The 22,965-nt window shown below is 43.2% G+C and overlaps 4 protein-coding genes across 4 annotated transcripts; 3 read left to right on the forward strand and 1 right to left on the reverse strand.

Moving 5' to 3' along the window:
• Nucleotides 1–5: 5 nt before the first annotated feature.
• mgat1b (alpha-1,3-mannosyl-glycoprotein 2-beta-N-acetylglucosaminyltransferase b) lies at nucleotides 6–3,281 on the forward strand (the record flags this gene model as incomplete). The annotated part of the gene is made up of 2 exons (XM_083685046.1): nucleotides 6–884; nucleotides 2,580–3,281. The coding sequence occupies 2 exons, from the start codon at nucleotides 6–8 to the stop codon at nucleotides 3,279–3,281; spliced, it is 1,581 nt and encodes a 526-aa protein (XP_083541172.1).
• A 1,622-nt stretch (nucleotides 3,282–4,903) lies between these two features.
• ddx39b (DEAD (Asp-Glu-Ala-Asp) box polypeptide 39B) lies at nucleotides 4,904–13,765 on the reverse strand. The gene is made up of 11 exons (XM_083685237.1): nucleotides 13,722–13,765; nucleotides 12,894–13,129; nucleotides 12,555–12,682; nucleotides 12,201–12,293; nucleotides 11,881–12,064; nucleotides 11,602–11,720; nucleotides 6,885–7,016; nucleotides 6,331–6,440; nucleotides 6,009–6,153; nucleotides 5,649–5,796; nucleotides 4,904–5,449 (listed from the first exon to the last, which is right to left on the reverse strand). Exons 2-11 carry the CDS (start codon nucleotides 13,126–13,128, stop codon nucleotides 5,433–5,435), a joined length of 1,311 nt encoding a protein of 436 aa, XP_083541363.1. The 5' UTR covers nucleotide 13,129; nucleotides 13,722–13,765; the 3' UTR covers nucleotides 4,904–5,432.
• Nucleotides 13,766–13,787: 22 nt separating this feature from the next.
• Nucleotides 13,788–15,562, forward strand: polr1h (RNA polymerase I subunit H). Its single transcript, XM_083685238.1, has 5 exons — nucleotides 13,788–13,934; nucleotides 14,158–14,277; nucleotides 14,517–14,620; nucleotides 14,766–14,875; nucleotides 15,182–15,562. Exons 2-5 carry the CDS (start codon nucleotides 14,160–14,162, stop codon nucleotides 15,204–15,206), a joined length of 357 nt encoding a protein of 118 aa, XP_083541364.1. The 5' UTR covers nucleotides 13,788–13,934; nucleotides 14,158–14,159; the 3' UTR covers nucleotides 15,207–15,562.
• A 202-nt stretch (nucleotides 15,563–15,764) lies between these two features.
• On the forward strand, nucleotides 15,765–22,530 carry gtf2h4 (general transcription factor IIH, polypeptide 4). The gene is made up of 14 exons (XM_083684718.1): nucleotides 15,765–15,902; nucleotides 16,145–16,260; nucleotides 16,454–16,558; nucleotides 16,680–16,811; nucleotides 17,179–17,364; nucleotides 18,701–18,809; nucleotides 19,195–19,263; nucleotides 19,501–19,584; nucleotides 19,954–20,110; nucleotides 20,440–20,570; nucleotides 20,745–20,792; nucleotides 21,006–21,084; nucleotides 21,649–21,710; nucleotides 22,057–22,530. The coding sequence occupies exons 2-14, from the start codon at nucleotides 16,145–16,147 to the stop codon at nucleotides 22,165–22,167; spliced, it is 1,389 nt and encodes a 462-aa protein (XP_083540844.1). The 5' UTR covers nucleotides 15,765–15,902; the 3' UTR covers nucleotides 22,168–22,530.
• The last annotated feature ends 435 nt before the right edge of the window (nucleotides 22,531–22,965 follow it).

The following is a 22,965-nucleotide window of genomic DNA, read 5'->3' on the forward strand; positions in this document are numbered from 1 at the left end:
GGGCCATGGTTCGCAAGAAAGGTTCCCTTATCTTGTGTGGAGCTTTCCTATTTGTCGTCTGGAATGCCTTGCTTCTCCTTTTTCTCCGGGGGCGGCCTCCTATTGGTCGAATCGGAGAGGGTGGAGGTGCTGAACCAGGAGGCAAGGAAGAGTGGGGAGTGGCAAATGGAAACGGGGGTGGGGCTAATCTAGCCGGAGAAGTGATCCGATTGGCAGAGGAGGTTGAATCTGAACTTGAGACCCAGAAGAAACTCCTCAAGCAGATCCAGAGTCACAGGTCACTATGGGAACGACGGAAAGAGGTTGGAAAAAGAGAAACAGATGGTGCGAAAGAAGACAAGAAAGTCGAGGAGGACCAGAAACAACCACCGCAGTTGCCTCTATTACCTCCAAAAGACAGTTTAGATAACAAGGACCAAAGTCAACTTAAAGTTACACAGAAATTGATTGTTACACCCGTTCCAGACCCTAAACTAGACAATGAACTGGCCAGTGATATCAAAGAACTCACTACTGGCAACAACCCAATGGAGGTTACTGTCGCCAGCCCTCATGTTGTCATTCCCATCTTGGTTATTGCTTGTGACAGAGTGACAGTGAAGAGATGTCTTGACAAATTGATACAGTATCGCCCCTCTGCTGAACTTCACCCAATCATTGTTAGTCAGGACTGCGGCCATTCTGAGACAGCCCGCGTGATTGGCTCATATGGCAGTCAGGTGACCCACATCCGCCAACCAGACCTGGGAGACATCCCAGTGCAGCCACAGCACAGGAAGTTCCAGGGCTACTACAAGATTGCCAGACACTACCGGTGGGCCCTCAACCAGGTGTTCAACACCCTCTCACACTCCACTGTGGTCATTGTGGAAGACGACTTGGAGGTAAGTGCGTGTGTGTATTTGTGTGTGTGTGTAGAGTAACTGTAATTCATAAAATGTGTAAAACTTCTCCAGGTAATGTAGGCATTGATAAAAGTGTCACTAGATGTTCTAGTGCTCTATGTAGATGTTCTAGTGACTGTCTAAAGGGTACAGAGGAATTACATTTTAAATAATTTAGCACGCTTTTATCCAAAGCAGCTTACAATAAGTACATTTGTCTAAGTAAGTGAATCAACTATCCATCAGTCATGTTAAGTAAAACCTTAGATAAGAGCAAATGCCATCGGCAGTCACAGTGCTAGAGAAAGGAAGAAACCCTTTTTTTTCTCAAGTACAGTTAATGTTGAGTATTAGGGGGTGGAGAGGTCCGAGGAGGAGGAATTAAACACGGATTTTTAGTTTCAAGGTTGAAGATGCAGTCCAGCACCAGTTGGCATAATCCCAGTGGCTTAATTTCTATAAAGGCACTAACGATCCCTGTGCCCTCAACAGAACCTTAAGTGCTTGCAGCTCGTCTTAAACGGAACCAATGGCAAAAGATGTATTCTCTGCTTGCTCAGCACTTTCCATAGATTGAAATGTAAATGGGGCTTTGATAGGGAAGGTGTAATTACTTCTGGCCGATATTCAAATTCACGATAATGATGACCAGACTTGATCCTGTAATGTTTCACATTTGAACGGTATGTTCATGGCATAACTGGAAACATTGTCCTTTCCCTTCCAATGAATATTTTCTTTTTATAGCCTCTCGATGTAAAAAAAATAAAATAAAGTTGGCTCAGAACTACTGTAGCCTGTTCTACCTCTGTAATCACAGTCTAGTGTGATACAGGCCTCCAGCTACCAGATATATACATGGGATCTTTCAGTGTTTGTGCTGTGGAGGCCCAGTACTACCCAGTCAGAGTGGTTGCGAGGTACTGTTATAAACATCTGTCATATTAAACTGGCATAACTCAACTGGTCTGTAGTGTAGGTGATGCCATTCAAGGAGGCCAGGGGGGAGAGAGAGTGTGATGCATACGACAGAGGATGTGTTTTAAGACCTAAGTCTATCTCAGTGGACGGCTGTAATCCTAGTTTGCACTCTCAGATTAGCACATTTAACTGATTAGTGGATTAACCATGTTGGCACTAACTAGAAGAGAGCTTGTGAGGAACCTCTAAGCCTCCAGTCCCCCATCAAATCAGACCAAGCGAAGTAGCCAGCTGGGTGAACAAATGGCCAGGAAACTGTGACTTACAGGAAATCCAAAACAACAGTTGTCGCTATGAGTAACCAGCTTCTGGGATAGACTTTGCTCTGTAAATCAAACATGTTTAGAGTGAGAGGGATGAATTTCACTGGAAATGTGCTCTAATGTGACTGTTCGGCACTCTCATACAGTGTTTGCATATTCTCATTTTAGCATTCCCAAGTCATATCCCTTACATATTAGACATTGTGATAATATTATTCTGTTGGATAGGGTGCATGCATTTATTTTTGGTACTGAGACTGCAGTCGGCTATTCAACAGGACTGTTTGGGGAAGATAAATCACAGATTTATTTTGCGTACCCCCTAGATCGATCCATGTACCCCTGGGGGTACGTGTACCCCACTTTGACAATAGTGGCTCTAAACAATGCTACTAACTAATACGTTCTCCTCTAAGCTGTGTCTCATATAACTATTTTCTCTCCCATCCAGGTGGCCCCAGATTTCTTTGAGTACTTCCGCGCCCTGTACCCCATCCTGCGCTCTGACCCAACCCTGTGGTGTGTGTCTGCCTGGAACGACAACGGCAGAGATGGGCTGGTGGACCCGGGAAAGGCTGACCTCCTGTACAGAACAGACTTCTTCCCCGGGCTGGGCTGGATGCTTTTGAAGGACATGTGGGCGGAGCTGGAACCCAAATGGCCTGCTGCATTCTGGGACGATTGGATGCGTTCACCGGACCAGCGAAAGGATCGCTCTTGCATCCGACCGGAGATCTCCAGGACTATAACCTTCGGCCGCAAGGGTGTCAGTTTGGGACAGTTTTTCGACCAGTACTTACGCTACATTAAACTCAACACTGAATTTGTGCCTTTCACCAAACAGGATTTGTCTTATTTAGTTAGGGAGAAATACAATGAGAACTTTGTAAAGGAGGTTTACAGCGCCCCACTAGTTAAGATCGAGGATCTCCAACAGGGGGGCCGTTTAAGAGGAACGGGTCCATTCCGAGTGCAATATTCCAGCCGGGACAATTTCAAGATCGTGGCCCGTAACTTAGGGGTGATGGATGACTTGAAATCAGGGGTTCCTCGCTCGGGTTACAGGGGTGTGGTCAGCTTCCTGTCACGTGGACGCAGGGTATTTTTGGCCCCACCTGAAGGATGGACACACTATGACACCAGCTGGAGCTGAGAAAGGTTTTAACAGAACATGGTATGAATGGTGGTATTGAAGAGGGGGGAGAGACTGACTCGAGAGGGAACACCCTCTCAAACCAAAGAATATACTGTAGAAACAAGGGTTTATGAAGGAATTCGAGCAGAACAATACAAACTGGTTTGGTGGGTTCACGGAAGGATGTAGAACAAACAGTGAAGGAGGGTAGGTCGCACCTTGTGTTTCATGAGTGAAAAGCTAAACGCAGTGACTAAGGCACAGCACATGGAGTTAGACCATAGAGACAAAGCCACTAAATCCCACAGAAGGAACCATTTAATGCTTGGTTGTTGTTCTCATGCTGGAGCTGGTCTTGGAAGGTTTATAGTTTGTTGTCTTAAACATTTACCAACAGCCCAAATTTGACTACATCAATTGGGATTTTGTCTTGTCCATCCTCTGTAAAGAGATCTTAAAGAACTTGTAGTATTCCATTCACTCAAAGTGAATAAATAAGAAGGTCAAATGTTTGTTATATTGATATTATTCATGAAATGATATATAGAATTGATGATTTATTCATAAATTAAAATGAAAGAAAATTTAAGATAATTTTGAGAAAGGCTACTTTAGGATTTTTAAATTTATCTAAAGAGTTTATACAGTCCATGCTATAAATGATCTGAGACTCAAACATCACCGAACAGAGCACCAGTTTAACACATTGTGGGCTGGTTTGCCAGACACAGATTAAGCCTAATCCTAGATCAAAATGCATCTTCAATGTATATTTTCAATTGAAAATGTTGTTTAGTCCAGACTAGTCTTAATCTGCATCTTGGAAACCGGCCGTGTATGTGGCATTCTGTTGATGTATACCATGATGGCCCTATTATTCAAATACGGGTCAGGTTGTCATTCCATGACATTCAAATGATGGTTTGTTAAAAAACCAATGATAACAAGTGTTATATATGTTTGTTTTTTTATTTCATTTTTTCCAGTTAAAAGATTGATCTAGGTCGATGAGACATGGATAAAAGGTAATCATTGTACTGTATTAAGTTCTTGGGAGATTGTCAAGAAGATTGATTGATTCATGGTAATGTGTAAAACCACTGCCTGACGTGTTTATAACTTTAATACGTTGCAAATAAAACCGACTATTTTGATATCTGTCCACATACATCCATGGTGTCTCAGTCTCTTTATCTTTTGAGTTTGTCAGCTTCTCTTGAGCAGTTTTGACTGATGTTACCTTTGGATCTTGGAGCCTTCGACCCTGTTTGACTATTTAGAATGTGTCATTCCCCCCCCCCCCTTCCTTGACATGATCACTGATCTGACACGATTGGATTGGTCAAAGCAGCTTTTCACAGCATTGCTTTCACCAATCAAGTCATGTCAGATCAGGGATTTCTTCAAGCAAGCAAGGAAGGATGCATTAAAAGAGTATTAAAACAGGGCCTTACTCATCCATTCTTTCTAGCCGTTTTGCACATTTTTGTGCTCATGATGACCCCTCTTATACTCTTATCGCCATTGCCTTTCACACTGTTCATATCCTGTTGACATCCTATCTTATTTCCCGTTTCCCAAACACACTGTCAAACTTGTATCTGAGTCATGAATGGGGAAATAATAGGCAAAATGAGTCAACAAATATATTTATTAATGCACAGCAAGCACTTGACAGAGGGTTACTTAGTGTCTATATCTACTGTACATCTCTAAAGAAATCCTTCAATGTAATAATCCCTTGTCTTTCCCTCAGTACTAGAACCTACAGTAACACTTGGAACAGGTAAATTATTTTCAAAGCTAAAAAATGCAGCATTCACAATTCAAATGACAACCAAGTCAAATATAACTTAAATATTCAGTGACTGCTACTTTGTCAAGATAAATACAACAAAATAATACAAACATCATTGAACAAATGGCAATGGAAAAGGCATGACAATGTTTACAAACTTCCTTCTTTCTATCCACAGGGGGCACTATACCACAATGGTACTCATATATTTATTCAATAAGCAAATGAATAACAGAGAATTAGCAAAATATTGGTATTTGATATGTTGGATTTTATACAGTTTATTTCACCATAACTATCATCAGTGTTAAATTCCAAATATAAATCAAAATTCGGATGCAAATTCTGCAGAATAATCCATCTCGTCTTCTTTACCGGGTCGGTTCAACTGGTGAGAGAGAGAAAGTTTCACCGACATATTGAAAGAATAATTCAAGCATTAGTGCTGCACTAATGCAATTGTGTAATGAAATGTACTGTACATTCTGTGCAACTGACACTTTGTTTTCTGATAAGTGGTAGGTCTCCAATAAGGACCGCTGAACTTCACCCCTGATCATAACCAAGGCCTAATGAAAAGCACTTACTGTAAGTTGAGATGTCGATTTCGTCCGGCAGCTCGCTGATGTTGACCTCAAACCGGTCCTGCACGTCGTTAAGGGTGCGGGCGTCGCCCTCGTCGGACACAAAGGTGATGGCCAGACCTTTGGTGCCAAACCTGCCCGCCCTGGCAACCTGGGGACAGACAAACAGGCGGTATGAGTGACACAGCTGTAATGTTTTTTATTATTTGTATGTGTCAGTATGTATGGATGTTTTAAAGAACATGTGACATGGAATTCCAATGTATTTATTACAAATGGCCAATAAATGTTGAACTTGAATGAATGGCAAAGCAGCCTTATGACTCATGAAAAAAAAGGGCTGAAGGTTTGTACAGGACTTACTCTGTGTAGGTAGGTGTCAGAGTCCTCGGGCATGTCGTAGTTGAAGGCAATGTTTACCCGCTCGATGTCCATCCCTCGGCCAAACAGGTTGGTGGCCACCAGGATCCTCCTCTGGAAGTCTTTGAACTGCTGGTAGCGGGAGAGTCTGGGAGGAGGGGAAGAAAGAGAGGGTGAAATGACTAGCAGGATTCATTATCAGCCAGATAAAGCACCTGAACATACAGTAGAGTGTCACTGGACAAAACAGTACACCAACGGGAACTGACCAATCCAATGTCACAGTCCAATACACACACCAACACACACGTAGTAGTAGTCATACCGTTCCTCCTGAGGCATCCCACGGTGGATGGCAATGGCAGGGAAGTTCTGCTCCACCAGCAGCTGGGCCAGAGCCACACAGCGCTGCACAGACTTCACAAAGATCACCACCTAGACACAGGAGGACACACAGACACATAGGAGGTTTGTTGACCACTTAATTGATGGCAGACTTGTATACTTGTCGAGTCAGCATTTCATGTTTCTGATTTCCCAGCCACAGGCCAGATAGTGCCACCATGATATACAGTGCCACAAAGATCACTTTCACCACCCGGACACAGCAACCAAGAACTGGCTGCAAAAACCAAACGAGTCAGCACTTTTTTTTAAGGAATGTTTTTGCTATAATTTTTCAGGAATTTCCTGCCATGTTTGCCGGACAATAGCACCGTGGAAGACCATGATATACAGCGACACAAAGGTCGCCACTTTTTAATTGGCTGCAGACGTGCTTGCCGAATCAGCATTTTTGTTTTCCTGTCTTTTTTTTTCCGTTTTTTCCCCAAAACTTCCAGTGAAGTTGCCACTATGGAAGTTGATGATGTACAGTACCTGGTTGAACTCCAACACATCGAGGAGATCAAAGAGCTTCCTGTTCTTCTCGTTGTCCTTCAGCTTGACGTAGTACTGCTGCAGCCCGTGCAGCGTCAGCTTAGTCTCATCGTCCACAAAGATTTCCATTGGCTGGAGCAGGCAAGGGGTTGGAGAGGGTGAGGGGGAGATAGGGGGATGAGGAGGATGAGTGAGGGGTGTTAAATAGAAAAGATGAAATGGGAGAGAAGGGGAGGGGAGGGGGGGGCGGAGGGGAGGGGGTGATTGGGAGTTTGACGTGTTGTGAAGGGTAGGATCAGGCACCAGGGGGTTGTGGTGATGGTGAGTGGATTCATTTGAACATGGCACAGTAGGGTGTGTGAACGTGGGGCCGTAGTGAGAGTTCAGTTGAGGAGAGGACAGGGAATGTAGGGAGGGGGCAGTTCCCATGTGGCAGTGATTGAGGTCCAGTAAGGAGAGAGAGAATAGCAGGAGAAAGAGGTTGTCAGGAGGAGGACAGAAATGAAAATAGAAATAGATGAAATTTAATAGAAAGAGAAGGGTTTGGGGGAGAGAAGGGGTGGGGGAGTTAGATGGAAACCCTCCCCTCCCGCCACAGACACACAAGATGTTCTCTCTCTCTCTCTCTCACACACACACACACACACACACACACACACACACACACACACATACCAACTCCTTCAAGTGAATCACATACTCATTCAACATGGATTTATAGTAACCTAGAGACAAACAGTGTAGTAGTGAGCTACTATCAATAACCACAGAACTATCAGAAAATGATTCCTTCCTTTGGAAAGTATTCAGACCCCTTCACTTTTTCCACATTGTGTTGTGTTATAGACTCAATTTAAAAATGGATTAAATTAAAAAAATAAACATTGCCATCAATCCACACACAATACCCCAGAATGACAAAGCGAAAACACGTTTTTAGAAATTTCAGTAAATTTATTCAAACTGAAATACAGAAATAACTCATGTACATAAGTATTCAGACCCTTTGCTATGACACTTAAAATGAGCTAAAATGCAAAAATGTCATCAACAAATCACTCAATAAGTTGAATTGAGTCCATCTTAATGTAAGGATAATAGTTATTTGTAATTTTGGAATGAATATCTTTGTTTTTATAGGGTCTCTGATTTGCATAGGAATCAATTACACACAGTTGGATCAGGTTGTCATTACAAACTGAGCAAATGGAGAGGAGGAACATAACTGCTCAGGAATGCGACCCTGAGGCCTGGGGAGACGTACAAAAATCTACAAAGTTGATTCAGTTAATGGGACATCATCTCAGTTACTCTACAAAATTGGTCAATAACCAAGTGGCCGAAAATAATCTATCCCATATCCATAATTGTGTTTGCAACAATGAATTCAAGTGATACAGCAAAGAAAGTGGCTGGAAATGTGTTTATTTAGTTTTACTACAAAGCATTAAGTTTGGTGTAAATCCAGCACATGCAATGCAGTTTCCGCACCATCTCTTGTGTGAAGAATTGTAGTAGCTGCATCAAGTTATGGTTATGTTTGTCACTGGGGACTGGGTAGTTTGTCAGGATCAAGAGAAAATTCTGAAATTTGCTGAGTTGGTAGTGACATCCTAATCTACACAGTGTGTAATTGACTCATATGCAAATCAGAGACCCTATAAAAACAAAGATATTAATTCCAAAATTACATGAACTATTATCCTTCCATTAAGATGGACTCTATTCAACTTATTGAGTGATTTGTCAATGGCATTTTAGCATTTTAGCTAATTTTAAGAGTGTCAGAGCAAAGGGTCTGAATACTGATGTACATGAGATATTTCTATATTTCAATTTTAATAAATTTACTGAAGTGTGTATTGTGTGTGGATCGATGGCAAGTTATTTTAATTTAATCCATTTTAAATTGAGTCTATAACACAACAAAATGTGGAAAAAGTGAAGGGGTCTGAATACTTTCCGAAGGCACTGTATAACGGAAAGCCATAGTAATGAAATCATAGAAACTTCTTGTAGAAACTTCTAGCGCTTTAAGGTTGATTTAGAACAAAAAAGCTTCAATGCCAAAGTCAATCTCTCATTCTAATTACTATGGCTGCTCCAATTAAAGTTAGATCGATACTACTTTTCTACCCGCCTTCCCGCCCGCCCGCCCGCCCCCACCCACCCATCCACCCAACCCCACCCCCAACACACACACACACACACACACACACACACGTACGCACATCGACTGACACACACATATTCATCTATTACTATCTGTCTCTCTTGCAGCTGTGCCTAATTAAACAATGAGTGAACAGTGTCTCTGTAATAATATGGGCTATGACCAATCAGGGGCATTCTCAGTCTGTTCTATTATTACCACAACATATGGACCAAATCTAATCACATCATCATTATATTCATAATGGATCAGACTCCGATCGATCTCTGTATCAAGTGACCTTCAAATTGGAGCTCCAATTTGATAGACAGACAGTAGAGAGTCAGAGTAAAAGTTACATTCAAAAGATAAAGGTTTAAAAACTGTCCTCAAGGGAATGGTCTGTACAGAGAGTAACAGTCCACTTCATCGCCAAATTAGGATATAGGCACTTACCTTTAGAAGGTTACTTTAGAATTGTAACTAAAATAGTTTCCTGGCTGACTCCCTGGATCTAAATCTGGTACTGTACACAATGTTCTACCCTCCAAAAGGAGAGATATCTACCCCTAACCCTGTCCTGTACCACAGGTTCTTTCTCTCTCTCATGCACTCTCTCAGACATCCTGTGGCTGCTCTCATCTATCGTCACCTCTCAACTGCCAGTCATCACATACATGTCACTCACTCACTCACGCACACCTCACTCACACCTAGTCAGGTCAGTCAGTGAGTCAGATTGTCTGATTAACTGTGTGGGTTTGAAGATACTGCTGTTGTCAGTGTGTGTGTGCGTGTGTGTGTGTGTGTGCGGTGAATGAGGTGTGCCTACAGTATGTTTGTCTGTGTGGCTTGGATGCTGACGAGTGTGTGTGTTTAGGTAGATCTGTGTCTAAAATAATGTGCTTGGTAGGTATCCTATTCTTGGTATGTGACCAACTTTAAAAGTGTTGTGCTATTCCAGTACTATTACAATAAGCACAGGCTGTACTAAGGATTGGCCAGTTAAAATGGTGCTGGTTCTTCTACAGGGAAAGGGTTCTAGAGTGCTGGACTTCCTTGTATTCTTTTGTTTGAGCAATATACACAATGTATTTTTCATTCTATCGCAGTGCTCTTCTATCTTGAGTTACCTCACTTAATCTGGTTTCACTGCGACAAGAAACTTTGAAGCGGCTCCGTGTAGATCATCTCCATTTAACGCCGCGCATCTCTCCTCTTTTCTGTACGGTAGCCTGCAGCTTCATCAACATCTCATCCCTCCCGCTCCGGTCTTCCGCATTATACACCTCCCTACCATCCCTCTCTTTCTGATTCCCTCACACCCGCGCATTCTCTGTCTTGCGTTACCTGACCCAGTGTGTGCTTAGGGAAGGCTCAGTTGGCAATTTATTAAAGGCACATCCGATGCTTGGAATGCAGTTAGAGGACAATTTTCCTTTGCGACTATTTCCCTCTGTGAGACGATGGCTTGTGTCCCTACTGGGTTAATCGTCTATCCATCTCAAAGCAGTTACCTAGACTCCATTTAACAGACTGGCTGACAAAGAGGTAATAGGGCCATTCCGGCAAGACTCGACGGGCCGAGGCAATTTCACTGTTCTCTCCACTTTGTTGGGAAAGTAATTAACTACATAGGCCCAGTGAGCCAGCTAGCAACTGCTTCTTTCATTCTCCAGAGCTGGGCTCTGTCAGTCTTCTCTCTCTCTCTCTCTGGCTGGCCGTTTTATTTGTTTGAACTTTTTTTTTTTTTTAGATGGATCCCTTTTTTTTTTTTTTTAACATTATCTTAATTAGCTTTTCTCTCCTTGGAGATTTCCATCCATTTGCCAAAGGAGTGGTTACAGCTCCCGGGAGAACCCTCTGGATTAACTACGGGGCAGTGAGCTTGGCTTTTATAGGCAACTTGGAGCAAAGATTAAGTACTCCTGCCAAGATGGGAAAGCAGTTTTCTTGATAAATAGAATCTGGAAGGTTATTCATTGTGACTAATTGTTTTTGCTCGGTTTCGTTACGAGATTGTTTGACTGCTTTTGAACAAAGGCATCACTTAAACAAAACAAAAAAAACCCACTGCTTTGGCTTTTCAGTGTAGTGATGTCAGTGAGGTCCGATTTGTATTCAGACTGAATACTGGACCTATTTCCACCAACATGACAGCACATTAAAGTGTTAAGAACTAAATACTGTGCAAGCTTCAAGAGAACTGCATGGGTCATCAGCGCAAACATGATATTTTGACCACAAGCCAGCGGGTACAGTGCTGCAAGGTCTTAGTATATTAAGTGACGGCCAAAGTGTAAGGGCCTTCACTTATACCTAGGAGCCTTAGTATGTCACTGTTAGTGCAGTGGGCTGACGTTTCCCCACATCGAGATGGGTTTGTTTTGAGTAGAGAGCGATATCTTTCTCTCTCCTATTTTAGACTCAGGGAGGAGGCCATAGGGTGGGGACTCCACTCCCACCCCCACCCACTCCACCTGGCAGGGTGGAGCAGGGGGAGGAGAGGAGGTGTAGCGGGAGGAACAGGAAGCGTGGATGGAGGTGGAGGAGAGGCGTAATTACATCTTGCATGAACTTCCTGCAGACAGGACGGATCTCTTTGCTGAGGGTGGCGCTGAACATCATGACCTGCTTCTCATGCGGGGTCATGCGGAATATTTCCTGGACATCTCGACGCATGTCTGAAAGAGAGAAAGGAGAGTATGGGGAATTGACAAATGACAATTCGCTCACTAGAAGCTCACTGAATGCCAGATCGACCATAATCAAGCCATCACACTGATGATGATGATGATGTGGAGGAGGCCAGTCAATCAATAGTTTAGGGGTCAGCGTACTCACCGAGCTGCTCCAGCATCTTGTCACACTCGTCCAGGATAAAGTGTTTGATGTGGCGCAGGTTGAGGGTCTTGTTGCGGATCAGCGCCAGGATCCGCCCCGGCGTCCCCACCACCACGTGGGGGCTCTCCCTCTTCAGCACCTCCTCGTCCTTCTTTATAGACATGCCGCCAAAGAACACTGCCACCTGGTGAGAGTTACTACAAGTCTATTACACAGTTACTACAAGTCTATTACACAGTTATTGCATGTTATCATACAGTTAAGTCTTTTACAGTTACGGTATGGTCAGGATTTACGGTAAGAGGGATTAGGGTAAGTACCTTGACAGTGGGCATGTACTTTGAGAATCTCTCGTACTCCTTGCTGATCTGGAATGCCAGCTCTCGGGTGTGGCACATCACCAGCACTGACACCTGTATGGAGAGAGAGATGGGGCGAGTAAACAGAATGCAGGCTACTCCACACTCGCTAGTCGACCTTGAGGTGAACTTGACTAGCTCTTACCAGTTTCAGAAGTTGACTTCAAGATCCAGATGAGAAATCAGTGGAAATTACTGTTTATCAACTTCACATGAAACGACGTAAGGTCTACTGTGTATATAAACTTGAAGTGAAGCAATAAAAGCATCACAATAAAACACATCTGTGACATGTGGAGAGGACTATTACTGTACCTGTCCAGTGACTGGCTCCAGCTGCTGTAGGGTAGCCAAAACAAACACAGCTGTCTTGCCCATACCAGACTTGGCCTGGCACAGCACATCCATACCCAGGATGGCCTGGGGGATGCACTCGTGCTGAACTGCAAGATAAATACAACATCAAATCATTATTACTGCCTAAAAACCTACTTACTGTAAGAACAAAGCAATAACACAAAGATTGATTATGTATGAGTGTTGTGGAGGGAAGGGGGGGTGTTATATTTCTAATTGTTTGGTGATCTGAGGGGGAAATGTCCCCTTGAAGGACCATTAACAGTTACTGCTGCTGCTACTGCTACTGATACTCACCCTCAGAGGGATGCTCAAAGCCACAGTCCACAATGGCCCTCAGAAGCTCTGGCTTTAGGAGGAAGTCTCTGAACCCGGAGGAGTGGATGGACACATAGGATCCCTTCACACCCTCCTTCCTCGTGGCCGTGGCATCACCTCCTCCTCCTCCTCCGCCCACGTCTCCCAGTCCTGCTGCTTCCACCTCATCCTCCTCGTAATCCAGGAGCTCATTCTCCACGTCGGTCTCAGACATCCTGGCATGGGAGGAATAGGAACAGAAGGAAGATGATGAGTTGTCCGTTTTTTAATCAACCTACAGTGTTGTCAGTGCACGACAGTCCACTTCCAAAACAGCATGCATTGGGAAGAAACATGAGTGGGCGTGTAATAACTGTCTGCCCATCATGCCTGGAATAATAACGGTTAAATGTGACGCATGCCATGGTTAGAAAACCAAGAAATAAAGTGTATTTACATTTTCATCTCAAATTGGGGAATTCCATTAAGTAAAAGTGCTGGTATCATATCGATTCATACCGTGTATAAAACAACAGCTAGTCAATTTGATCAGTGACAGCTTTGGTTAGGTGACGATGGAGCATGGACATGATGAGATGCTGCAGGCTTTTGTAGTGAGAGTGAGCTAGGGCTAACCGTCACTTTTATCTTAGCCCAGGCTCGGAAGGATGGCCACGCAAAACTACTTTTTAGCTTGACAAAGTAGTTTCTATCATCAACACTGTGTAACATGGCACTCAAAACTGAAACTAATAAAAAGGACATACTATACGCATAATAATACCAAAATGTAGGTTGCATTTCTCTGGTGAGTAAATGATGTTTTACCTTAGAATTGATGGAGCAATACACTGCGTTTGTTTGGGTTGTAGCTAAGCTAAGCTATCGTATTGTGATTGCGTCATCAACTTGCGATTCGGCGATTCGCACAGAAGACCCCAAACTGCAACCGCTCTATGCCTGACAGCGGTTTGCTCATCATAACTCAGGAGGAGACACATTTCCACGATTTTGCCCTTTGGTAACATTTATAAACAGAAGGTAAGTGCCTTTCTGAAAGTGATATCGCGATACAAACATGTTGTTGCCTCGTCTAAGGTTTTTCTTTTTATCCAAATCATGTTGTGCCAACAACACGTGTTGAAGTGAACAAGTGACAGCTAACAGATATAGACAAACGTAGTAGCTGCTGTGTAACCAGCCAGATATCTGTCTGCTTGTGTGTGCGGGTATACAAATAGAAATGTGTTTCTATCTTCTTCAGTGATGTCGTGTTTCAGTGGAGATCCAAATTTCTGTCCCGAGTGTGGGAACGTGCTGCCTCTCCCTGGAGTGCTGGACACTGTCATCTGTCCCCGCTGTTCTTTCAGCATCCCTGTCCACCGTGAGGATTTGTTTTCATTGTCAAATCTCTATTGAAACACACATATCTTATATAGACTATCATGATCAATATCTAAAGGGAAACAAACGGAGACAACCATTTTGTCATCACAACTTTGTTGCTACTTCAGCATAGTCACCCAGTCACTTAAGTTCACTGCATTGGCTCATGAGAGAATGACCTCTTCATGGTCACCTGACCTCCAATTTATGTCTCCGAATGTGTAATTCTTTATCCAGAATTCGCAGGTCAAGTGATCACTTCCACAGTGATCTTTAATCCTCTAGAAGAGACTGCTGGTGCTGTGGAGGATGAAGAGGATTCAGAACTCAAGGGCCCTGTGGTAAGACATCTATATGTAAATATTTGAAAGAGCCTTTGCCTCAGCCATATGTTTCTTGTGAAATCCATGCTTTCCCCCCCGATGGAGTGATACTGATGGGATAGAGTGATACTCAACAATGTGTTTATTCTCCCTTTTATTCCAGATTGACAGACGTTGCTCTCGCTGTAATAAAGAGGGGATGGTTTATCACACGAGACAAATGAGATCTGCAGATGAAGGACAGACGGTGTTCTTCACCTGTATACATTGCAGGTAACAGGCTTATGCTCACAACACCTATTATAGCCCACTGTAACACTATTTCATCAGGAGAAAACCCTTCAACATGTACTTCATACCTACAGTACACCTACCACAGGAAACAAAGCAGTTCAACTGCAACCATCTTCAACTCATTTACCCATCCGTTTCCTAATACCACATTATCAACGTGTTTCAGTCTTTTAACTTACAATAAATTGTTTATTCCAATGCTTTAGTTTGTGACTTCTATGGATTCATTAATTGATTCTCTGCTTTGATTGTTGATTCTCATGATTTGATTGTTGCGTCCTGCAGATATCAAGAGAAAGAGGACTCCTGAGAAGAAATATGGAGATGGCTTGGATTCCCACATGCTCCCCACGTCCCTGGACCTCCTAATTTGTACATGCTGTGTCTTCCTTTATTTAAAATGTCTCTCTTTCTCGTATCCAGTTATAGACACAAGGGAACATTGTCATGCAAATTTTAAGATCGTATTGGAGAAAACACAATTGTTATTCTGTTCACTACACATCATTAGCCGTAATGAGGCTTAGTCGCTCGAGGGTGCAGTGTTCTATTGGATTTGTTGCATTTTGAATGAGGTTTGAATGCAGATGTCTGATGTTTTGCTGCAGAGATTTCCATGTATATGTGATTTGTAATTAAAGATTTTAGATAAGACAGTGGACCTAAAACAGTGGATTTGCTTCAATTACCTCCTTGTTTACCTCCATGTTTGCAGATTGTAATCTTTCCTCATCAATGAACAATACAGTCGGCCAAAGTTGTTGTTTTTGTACTTTTTAAAAAAGAATCTGTATAGTGTATCTGTTTCCTGTGAGTTGTTGATGAGTGGAGCAGGTTGCTCCAATCAGAAGCCCCCCCTTGTGGTCGGCCAGTAGGTCACGTGATCAGACAACATGGCTTCTCCCCATTCCCCTTTGTAAACTTGATGAAGAACGAAGATGCTGAGTGTTTTTGAATATATGTATTTCAGGAATATTTTTTGAGATTTCTGACACCCGGCCCAAAGGTAAAACATGATTATCGAATGTGTCAGATGATGTACTCGTGTAAAAGTCATCTCGTATGTGTAAGCTCTCTCTCTCTCCAACATTGTGGCTAGCTAGCAGCGAAGGAAAGCTATTTCTACTAGTGTCTACTACTAGGCTTGGCTGTCCGAAATGTCTTAATTTTATGTTTTTAGTTACTGTAGTGTTATTACCCACATAGTTAATGTGTGTATGATTTCCTGATTTCCCTTTCTCCCTGAAGATGAAACTTCGCGTTCAGTTACAATGCAAGAACCTCCATGAATACCTGAAAGAGTTGAGCCCTGAGATATTGGATAGATTGTACAATCATCCTGCCACATGTTTGGCTGTCTACAGGTATAACAATGTTTTGAAACGGGCTAAATGTAGGCTGTAGGACGTGTGCAAGTCCTGCCTGTCCCATGTTTTCAGTACAATAAGACATGTAGAAATACAGTGTCAGATGATGTATAAGACACAGGCTTCAGATGCCAAGTAAATTAGCCAGTCATATTATCTGCTTGTCTTGTGTTTCCTCTCTGCATGACAGGGAGCTCCCGCCATTGGCGAAGAATTATGTGATGCGAATGCTGTTCCTAGACCAACCCCTTCCACAGGCAGCTGTGGCTTTATGGGTGAAAAAGGACAGTCAGAAGTAAGCCAACCAATCACATATGCCTACCGATTGTCCATAGTCTGGTGGTTTGATGACCGTAACCATTACTCTCGCTTGTCATGTTTTCATTAGTCTCCCTCTCGCTCTCTTTCATTCTCAGAGACCATGATGAATGTGTCTCGGTGCTGTCTGGCCTCAGACTGTGGCACAGTCAGCAGCTACAGGGGGGTTTGCAGGGAAACGTTTTGAACCCCGTATTCAAAGACAACCTAAGGATAGCACTCCTAGGGGGGTAAGTCAAGTCCCTCTTAAACCCCTCTTATTGAAAGTCAAAGACCACATGCTCATCCTCTATTGCGTACCTACAGTTCTACACATGTGGGAAGATGTTTTAAAGTGCGTTATCACCAGGGTCTCAACACACTATACATCAAATAAAAACAGTGAACAAAACACTTGACATAAATAAAAGCATATACATGATGTACACAGAAATATGGACATGGGCGGGGGGGATGGCAGAAGGGAGGGGGAGTTGCTACAGGCAATCGTATGCCGATCTATTGAAGATCGTCTTATTTGAACAGCAGTTTGAGCAGTTTGCTGATGCACTCTCTCTCTTTCTCTCTCTCTCTCTCTCTCTCTCCTTCCTGTATCAGGGGTAAGGCATGGGCAGACGAGGGCAATAGTCTGGGTCCTGACAGACATGCTCGGGATGTGGACAGTCTAGACCGCTATGCCCTGGAACGCTGGGAGGTCATTCTGCACTTTATGGTGGGCTCTCCCAGTGCAGCTGTCAGCCAGGACTTGGCCCAGCTGCTCATACAAGCAGGCCTCATGAGAAGGTACTGGGTACTGGACTGGAACACTGAGGGACCCCGTTCAACTAAATGCTACACACACGCACGCAGACAAACACACGCATGCACACACACACACTCTGTGTGTGTGTGTGTGCGCGTGCGTGTGCGTGCATGGTTCCCCCACCGCTCATGAGACTCTAATGAAGTGGAACACAGAACACACAGTCAGTCAGGGAGGCTGGTGACACACACACATACACACACACACACACACACACACACACAGTCTCAGGGCTCCAATTTGCTTCCGCTCAGGAGCTCCAAGTTTGAGTGGGAATGGCCGTTAAGTTCAAGAACCACCAGAACGATAATTTCGTTCAGCAAAGTTTGAGTTAGCATAGAGCCTCTATGTTAACTCAATCTTTGCTGAACGAAATTATCTTTCTGGTGGCTCTTGAACTTAACAGTCCCCGGCAATGAGTTGGTGGGGATAATTGAATGTGACGTGAAGATGTCGAAGGTCCTCGCCAATGAGGATTTCGCTGCAAATGTTGGAATGGATAATCATTTTTGACAAATACAATTACCATACTGTCAGTTGTGAGCAACAAATGTGACCATGTCGATGGCATCAAAGTCAAAGCACTCAACAAGCCTACAGTGGCGCACCAAATTCAACCTGCTGCCCGTCTTCAAATGCTGTAATGGATTAATGAACCTGTCGTGACTTGTCATGTTTTTTTTTATCATTTCATACCTTTTGGTTTTCTCTCTGTAAACGGCGTCAGGACTGTATGGTTATTATTACACTAGCCTATTGTAGGCAATTTAGGGTCACTGGCAATAGTGGGTCATAATCAATGTAAAAATAAATACATTGTGGGTTATGTAGGTATGCATATTTTCTGATTATCTACAGTATACAATGTTTAAGATATATTCTCCTATTTGATTTTATACCCTATCAAAAACATGCACGGTTCCATGATTTAAATAGTCATTTTAACAACATTGGTCATTTGATGTTTTAGGGAATATAGCTTACTGAATTTAATAATTTGAGAATATACACTAGATCTACTGCCAACTCCCCTTAACAAGTCCACCGACACTCCCATTTACTGTCTATGTTGGGTGCTAAATTTGGGGCATAAGCACTTTGTGCTGACACCGAATTACCAAAACAGTCTCAGCCCTCGGTTTCAGTGTTGCACAGTGTTCTTTAGTGGAAGCAACCTGCAGCCTTCAAAGTTATAAACGAACACACAGTGTTCTACTTCAAGTGTATTCACAATGGAAATCACATATTTTCTGTTCCCCTTTTCCCTCCGTACCTCATCTCCTCATCATCCTACATCTCTCCCTCTCCCTGTCCCAGTGAGCCTGGAGAGGCGCCCTGTATCACCTCAGCTGGTTTCCAGTTCCTTCTCCTGGACACAGCCTCACAGCTGTGGTATTTCACACTACAGTATCTCAACACTGCCCAGGTACAGTAAGACACACACAGTTATATGGGCCTAGTTATTTATCGACCAAATACTAAACATGAATGCTTAATTTGGACATTTACATGAATCTGTCTCATTACTTATGGTGCCCTGAAATTGGGGGACTATGCGTAAAAGGTGATGTTGTTTCTAAATGGTGAAACCAATACGTAAACTAATGCTGTCAAATATAAGAATCCAAACCTTTTGAGTATATAGCCAAAAGAAGAAAGTAATTCTTCACTGGTCCATTACTTATGCAGGGCCCTATATGGGCCTTTAATGTGATATTCTTCCATGCAATGGGCCTTTAATGTGATATTCCATGCAATGCTGCCCAGTGTGATGCTTGTTTGCCCTCTCACTTCTCTCTCTCATCTTTCAGACTCGAGGAATGGACCTGGTGGAGATCTTGTCGTTCTTATTCCAGCTCAGTTTCTCCACACTTGGCAGGGTGAGTGACTCATCTCTGATTAAACGCTAGCTGACTCTCCCCGTACCCTTGCATGTCGTTCTCACAGTGACGCAGAACACTCCACTTTCACAGTTGTTTGATTCACCCTAAGGATTGATGTTGTGTTGTTTCACAAAAAGAGACAAATCACACAGTCATTATGGAATGATAAACTACTAAACCTCCCTCTGATAGTCATTGTTGCCTTTAAGTGATGGTGTGTCTCCTGCGCCACAGGATTACTCTGTGGAGGGGATGAGTGAGTCACTGCTCACCTTTCTGCAGCACCTCAGGGAGTTTGGCCTTGTCTTCCAGAGGAAGGTGAGAATCAGAGGTGTCAAGAACGAATTAGACTGAACATACGTTTTTTTATCACATCTTGTTGGCCCTGTCCAGGAACAACCCCTCACAGGGCCTTAGATCTGAGAGGATTGGATAGGTAGAAGCAACACTAGTGAGAATCCCACCTGGGCCTTGCTTTATTTATTTTTATTATTGATTGTCTTCTCCATGGATGTAAAGTGTCTTTGAGTTCTGAGAAAAGTGCTTTACAAAATAATATTATTATTATTATTATTATTATTATTATATATTATTATATATTATTATTATATCTCGGAGCTAGGGGATGTATCTGGACATGGTCGTTGTCCCGATCACCACTGTAACCCTCCCCTCTCGTTTCCCCAGAGGAAGTCCCGAAGATACTACCCCACTAGACTGGCCATCACCCTGGCCGCAGGCGTCACCGCCAACTCTGCCTCCACTGCGCTGGGAGCCGCCCCGGGGACCGGAGACTCGGGCTTCATCGTGGTGGAGACCAACTACCGCGTTTATGCCTATACAAGTGTGTGCTGCAGTGTGTTTATTTCTCTGTCAAATATGCACCAACCTCTCTCAAACAATTGAGGTTGGAGCATTTCCATGCCTTTTCAAGTGTGTGCCAAAGCAAGTGTGTGTACTCTCTTGTCTGTGTGTGGGCCAGCCATTGAGTTCCGTATTTCCTCTCTTAAATTGTCAAGAGATAATGGTGTTTTTCCCCATAGAGGTATTTCTGTCTCTCTGGTCTTTTTCCTCTGTTGTAGTATTTGCTTGCTGCAGCACATTTTGAAGTGTGCTACTCTCCAGGTGGTACTGAAGAGCTTCTGTTGACTCTTTCATCTGTCTCTTTCCCAGGCTCTGAGCTGCAGATCGCTCTGGTCGCTCTGTTTAGTGAGAGTTTGTACCGGTTCCCCAATGTGGTGGTGGCTCAGGTCACCAGGGAATCTGTGCAGCAAGCTATTGCCAATGGCATCACCGCACAGCAGGTAGTGACTATGTAGAACAACATAGAACGTAACAGCAGCTCAAGCTTAAGATTATGTAATCAATGTGTCCGTAATCAGTGTGAGTGTTTTGTTTTTTTTGTCACTGTTCTACATTAAATGTTCTACTTTTATGTATGGTGATGAATGATGCATGATCGTGTTTTTGCTCGACAGATTCTCCACTTTCTCAGGACCAGAGCGCATCCTGTCATGCTCAAACAGGTACCTCCAAATATCAGTCTGCTGCTCCTTCTTTTTATTTAATATCTCACTCCCACTCTCCCTCTCTCCCCCTATCCTCCTTTGCATGCACTGTTAATTATAGTAATAACCGACTGACCTGTGTCTGGCCTTCCCTCTCACTGGAGGCTGATCAGTGATGTTCCTTAGGATTAATAACCAGACTGACTCCACCCACTCCTCTGTGTCTCACAGACCCCAGTGCTCCCCTCCACCATCACAGACCAAATCAGACTATGGGAGCTGGAGAGAGATCGACTGCAGTTTTCTGAGGGTGAGGGTGTGTGTGTGTGTGTGCGTGTGCGTGTGCGTGTGCGTGTGCGTGTGCGTGTGCGTGTGTGTAAAGAGGTCTGGTGGTTTAATGGTGGTTCAATCACATTCTAATGACTCTCTAGGGCAGCTACAGTACTGTAGTAATTTTCCTCTTTAGCCATAAGCTCTGAGATAAACACAGGATTCGAATTTATAATCAATTTCTTGGGGCAAAAAATGTGCTTTGAAATTAAGCCTGGCCTGGATTTTCTCTTGAGTCGGGGGTAGTTGTTTCAGGAACCTCTGCTCCTTGAGGAGTTGTGAAGCTGATTGATTTCTTTGGGTTTAATTTTTTTTTCTTCCCCCGAAGGTTATGAGTGACACGGGTGGCCTCTTTCTGTTGAGGGCACTCTGTCAATATGTCTGAGTTGTAACCTTTGCTCTCCGCTATGTTGTAAACTGTAATAGAGTGGATGAGTATTGATGTCTGCTGCACTTTCACCTCGTTTCTCAGCTGTTTTTTTTATTTTTTGCTCCATTCCTCCTACTACCTCTGTCTGTATCAATCTCTTTCTCTCTTTCTAAGGAGTGCTTTATAACCAGTTCCTCTCCCAGGCTGATTTTGAGGTGCTGCGGGACAGAGCTCAGGTAAGACATTTAGTTTCTTATTGTCTCTCATGTACTGACCAAAAATCACTAATGATTCAGCTGGGAACTGTGAGAACAAATTAACTCACAAATGAATTTCCCTTGTTCCTGACACCTAGCCCCACCCCATCCCCCCATGATCTTTTAACTATGACCTTTTCAAATACTGACATTCCATTAATCCTGATATCCCCTCAGGCGTGTTACATTATACTGTATATAGCTATGTGCTGTATCATACTGCTTGTATGACCTTTTCCTCATTTAATGTATTCTGCCATCGAAATGCTCTTTGACTGCTCTAGACTACTGTTTAATCACGCTTACACCCTTTCTTTTTCTGCAGGGTCTGGGGTGTCTGGTATGGCAGAACGCTCCACACAGGGTCATGGTGGTTTCACCAGAGGGACACAGTGAAGTCAAGAGGTTCTGGAAACGACAGAAGAGTCACACTTAAAAGGAGGGGACATGAGAGTAATACAGACAGAGAGAAAAGGGATGAAGATGAAAGGACAGAATCTCTAAAGGCGATGATGATGATCCTCGAAACAAGAAAAAGGGGGGAGACTGCTGGATATTGACTTTGACACAGCAGCACAATGACTGGTGGCAGGAGAGAAATGGAGAAAGCAAGAGATTTGTGTGTTATTGTATTTCTGTCCATGTCTTCTCCTTTTGGGTTGGTGGGCAAATACAATTATTTCAAGAAATATAGTATTTTTGTTTAGCCATAATTGCTATCAAACTGTGCTTGGAATATTGTTTGTATATTTCAATGCAGAATAAAGAGCCATGCATTGAAATAAAATGTGGAAACTGGGCCGATGTTATGCATTAACGATGTCTGTGGTATACAAGTGCCATCACTGTCCCTGTAATCATTTGGTTATTTTATTCAATCATGAGCAATCACATTCTATCAATGAAACCATTTATAAATGACATGGTTGGATAGCATAAAGTGAAAGTTTGACACATCCTGTGATTGCATCAGGAGAATTGCATTAAATTCCAAATCAGCACCTAAAGAACCTGTCAGTCCAGGAAAATGGAGATGGAACAGGAGAATCTGAAGAGGACCGAGGTCTCATGGCTAGCCCGACGTTATTAAAGACACAAAAGTAGACGAGCGGGTTGTCAATGCCGTTTATTTAAGTGATACAGGATCATACATGACGACGTAGGACGTTACCTGGCGTAGCTAACTAACCAGCTATGTTTCCATAGGTTTGTATGCTGGCATGTTCAGCGAGCT

Source organism: Argentina silus (genome assembly GCF_951799395.1).
Source record: "Argentina silus genome assembly, chromosome: 14".
In the NCBI taxonomy this organism is placed as follows: domain Eukaryota; kingdom Metazoa; phylum Chordata; class Actinopteri; order Argentiniformes; family Argentinidae; genus Argentina; species Argentina silus.

Coding starts and splice junctions, on each gene's coding strand:
- ddx39b (XM_083685237.1), bottom strand. CDS start 13,128: ATGTCTGAGACCGACGTGGAGAATGAGCTCCTGGATTACGAGGAGGAT. Junction 12,683..12,893: donor CTTTGAGCATCCCTCTGAGG/GTGAGTATCAGT, acceptor TTTATCTTGCAG/TTCAGCACGAGTGCATCCCC. Junction 6,154..6,330: donor GGGATGCCTCAGGAGGAACG/GTATGACTACTA, acceptor CCCTCCTCCCAG/ACTCTCCCGCTACCAGCAGT.
- polr1h (XM_083685238.1), top strand. CDS start 14,160: ATGTCGTGTTTCAGTGGAGATCCAAATTTCTGTCCCGAGTGTGGGAAC. Junction 14,278..14,516: donor TTTCAGCATCCCTGTCCACC/GTGAGGATTTGT, acceptor TTCTTTATCCAG/AATTCGCAGGTCAAGTGATC. Junction 14,621..14,765: donor CAGAACTCAAGGGCCCTGTG/GTAAGACATCTA, acceptor CTTTTATTCCAG/ATTGACAGACGTTGCTCTCG.
- gtf2h4 (XM_083684718.1), top strand. CDS start 16,145: ATGAAACTTCGCGTTCAGTTACAATGCAAGAACCTCCATGAATACCTG. Junction 16,559..16,679: donor GTGAAAAAGGACAGTCAGAA/GTAAGCCAACCA, acceptor TTTCATTCTCAG/AGACCATGATGAATGTGTCT. Junction 16,812..17,178: donor AGGATAGCACTCCTAGGGGG/GTAAGTCAAGTC, acceptor TTCCTGTATCAG/GGGTAAGGCATGGGCAGACG.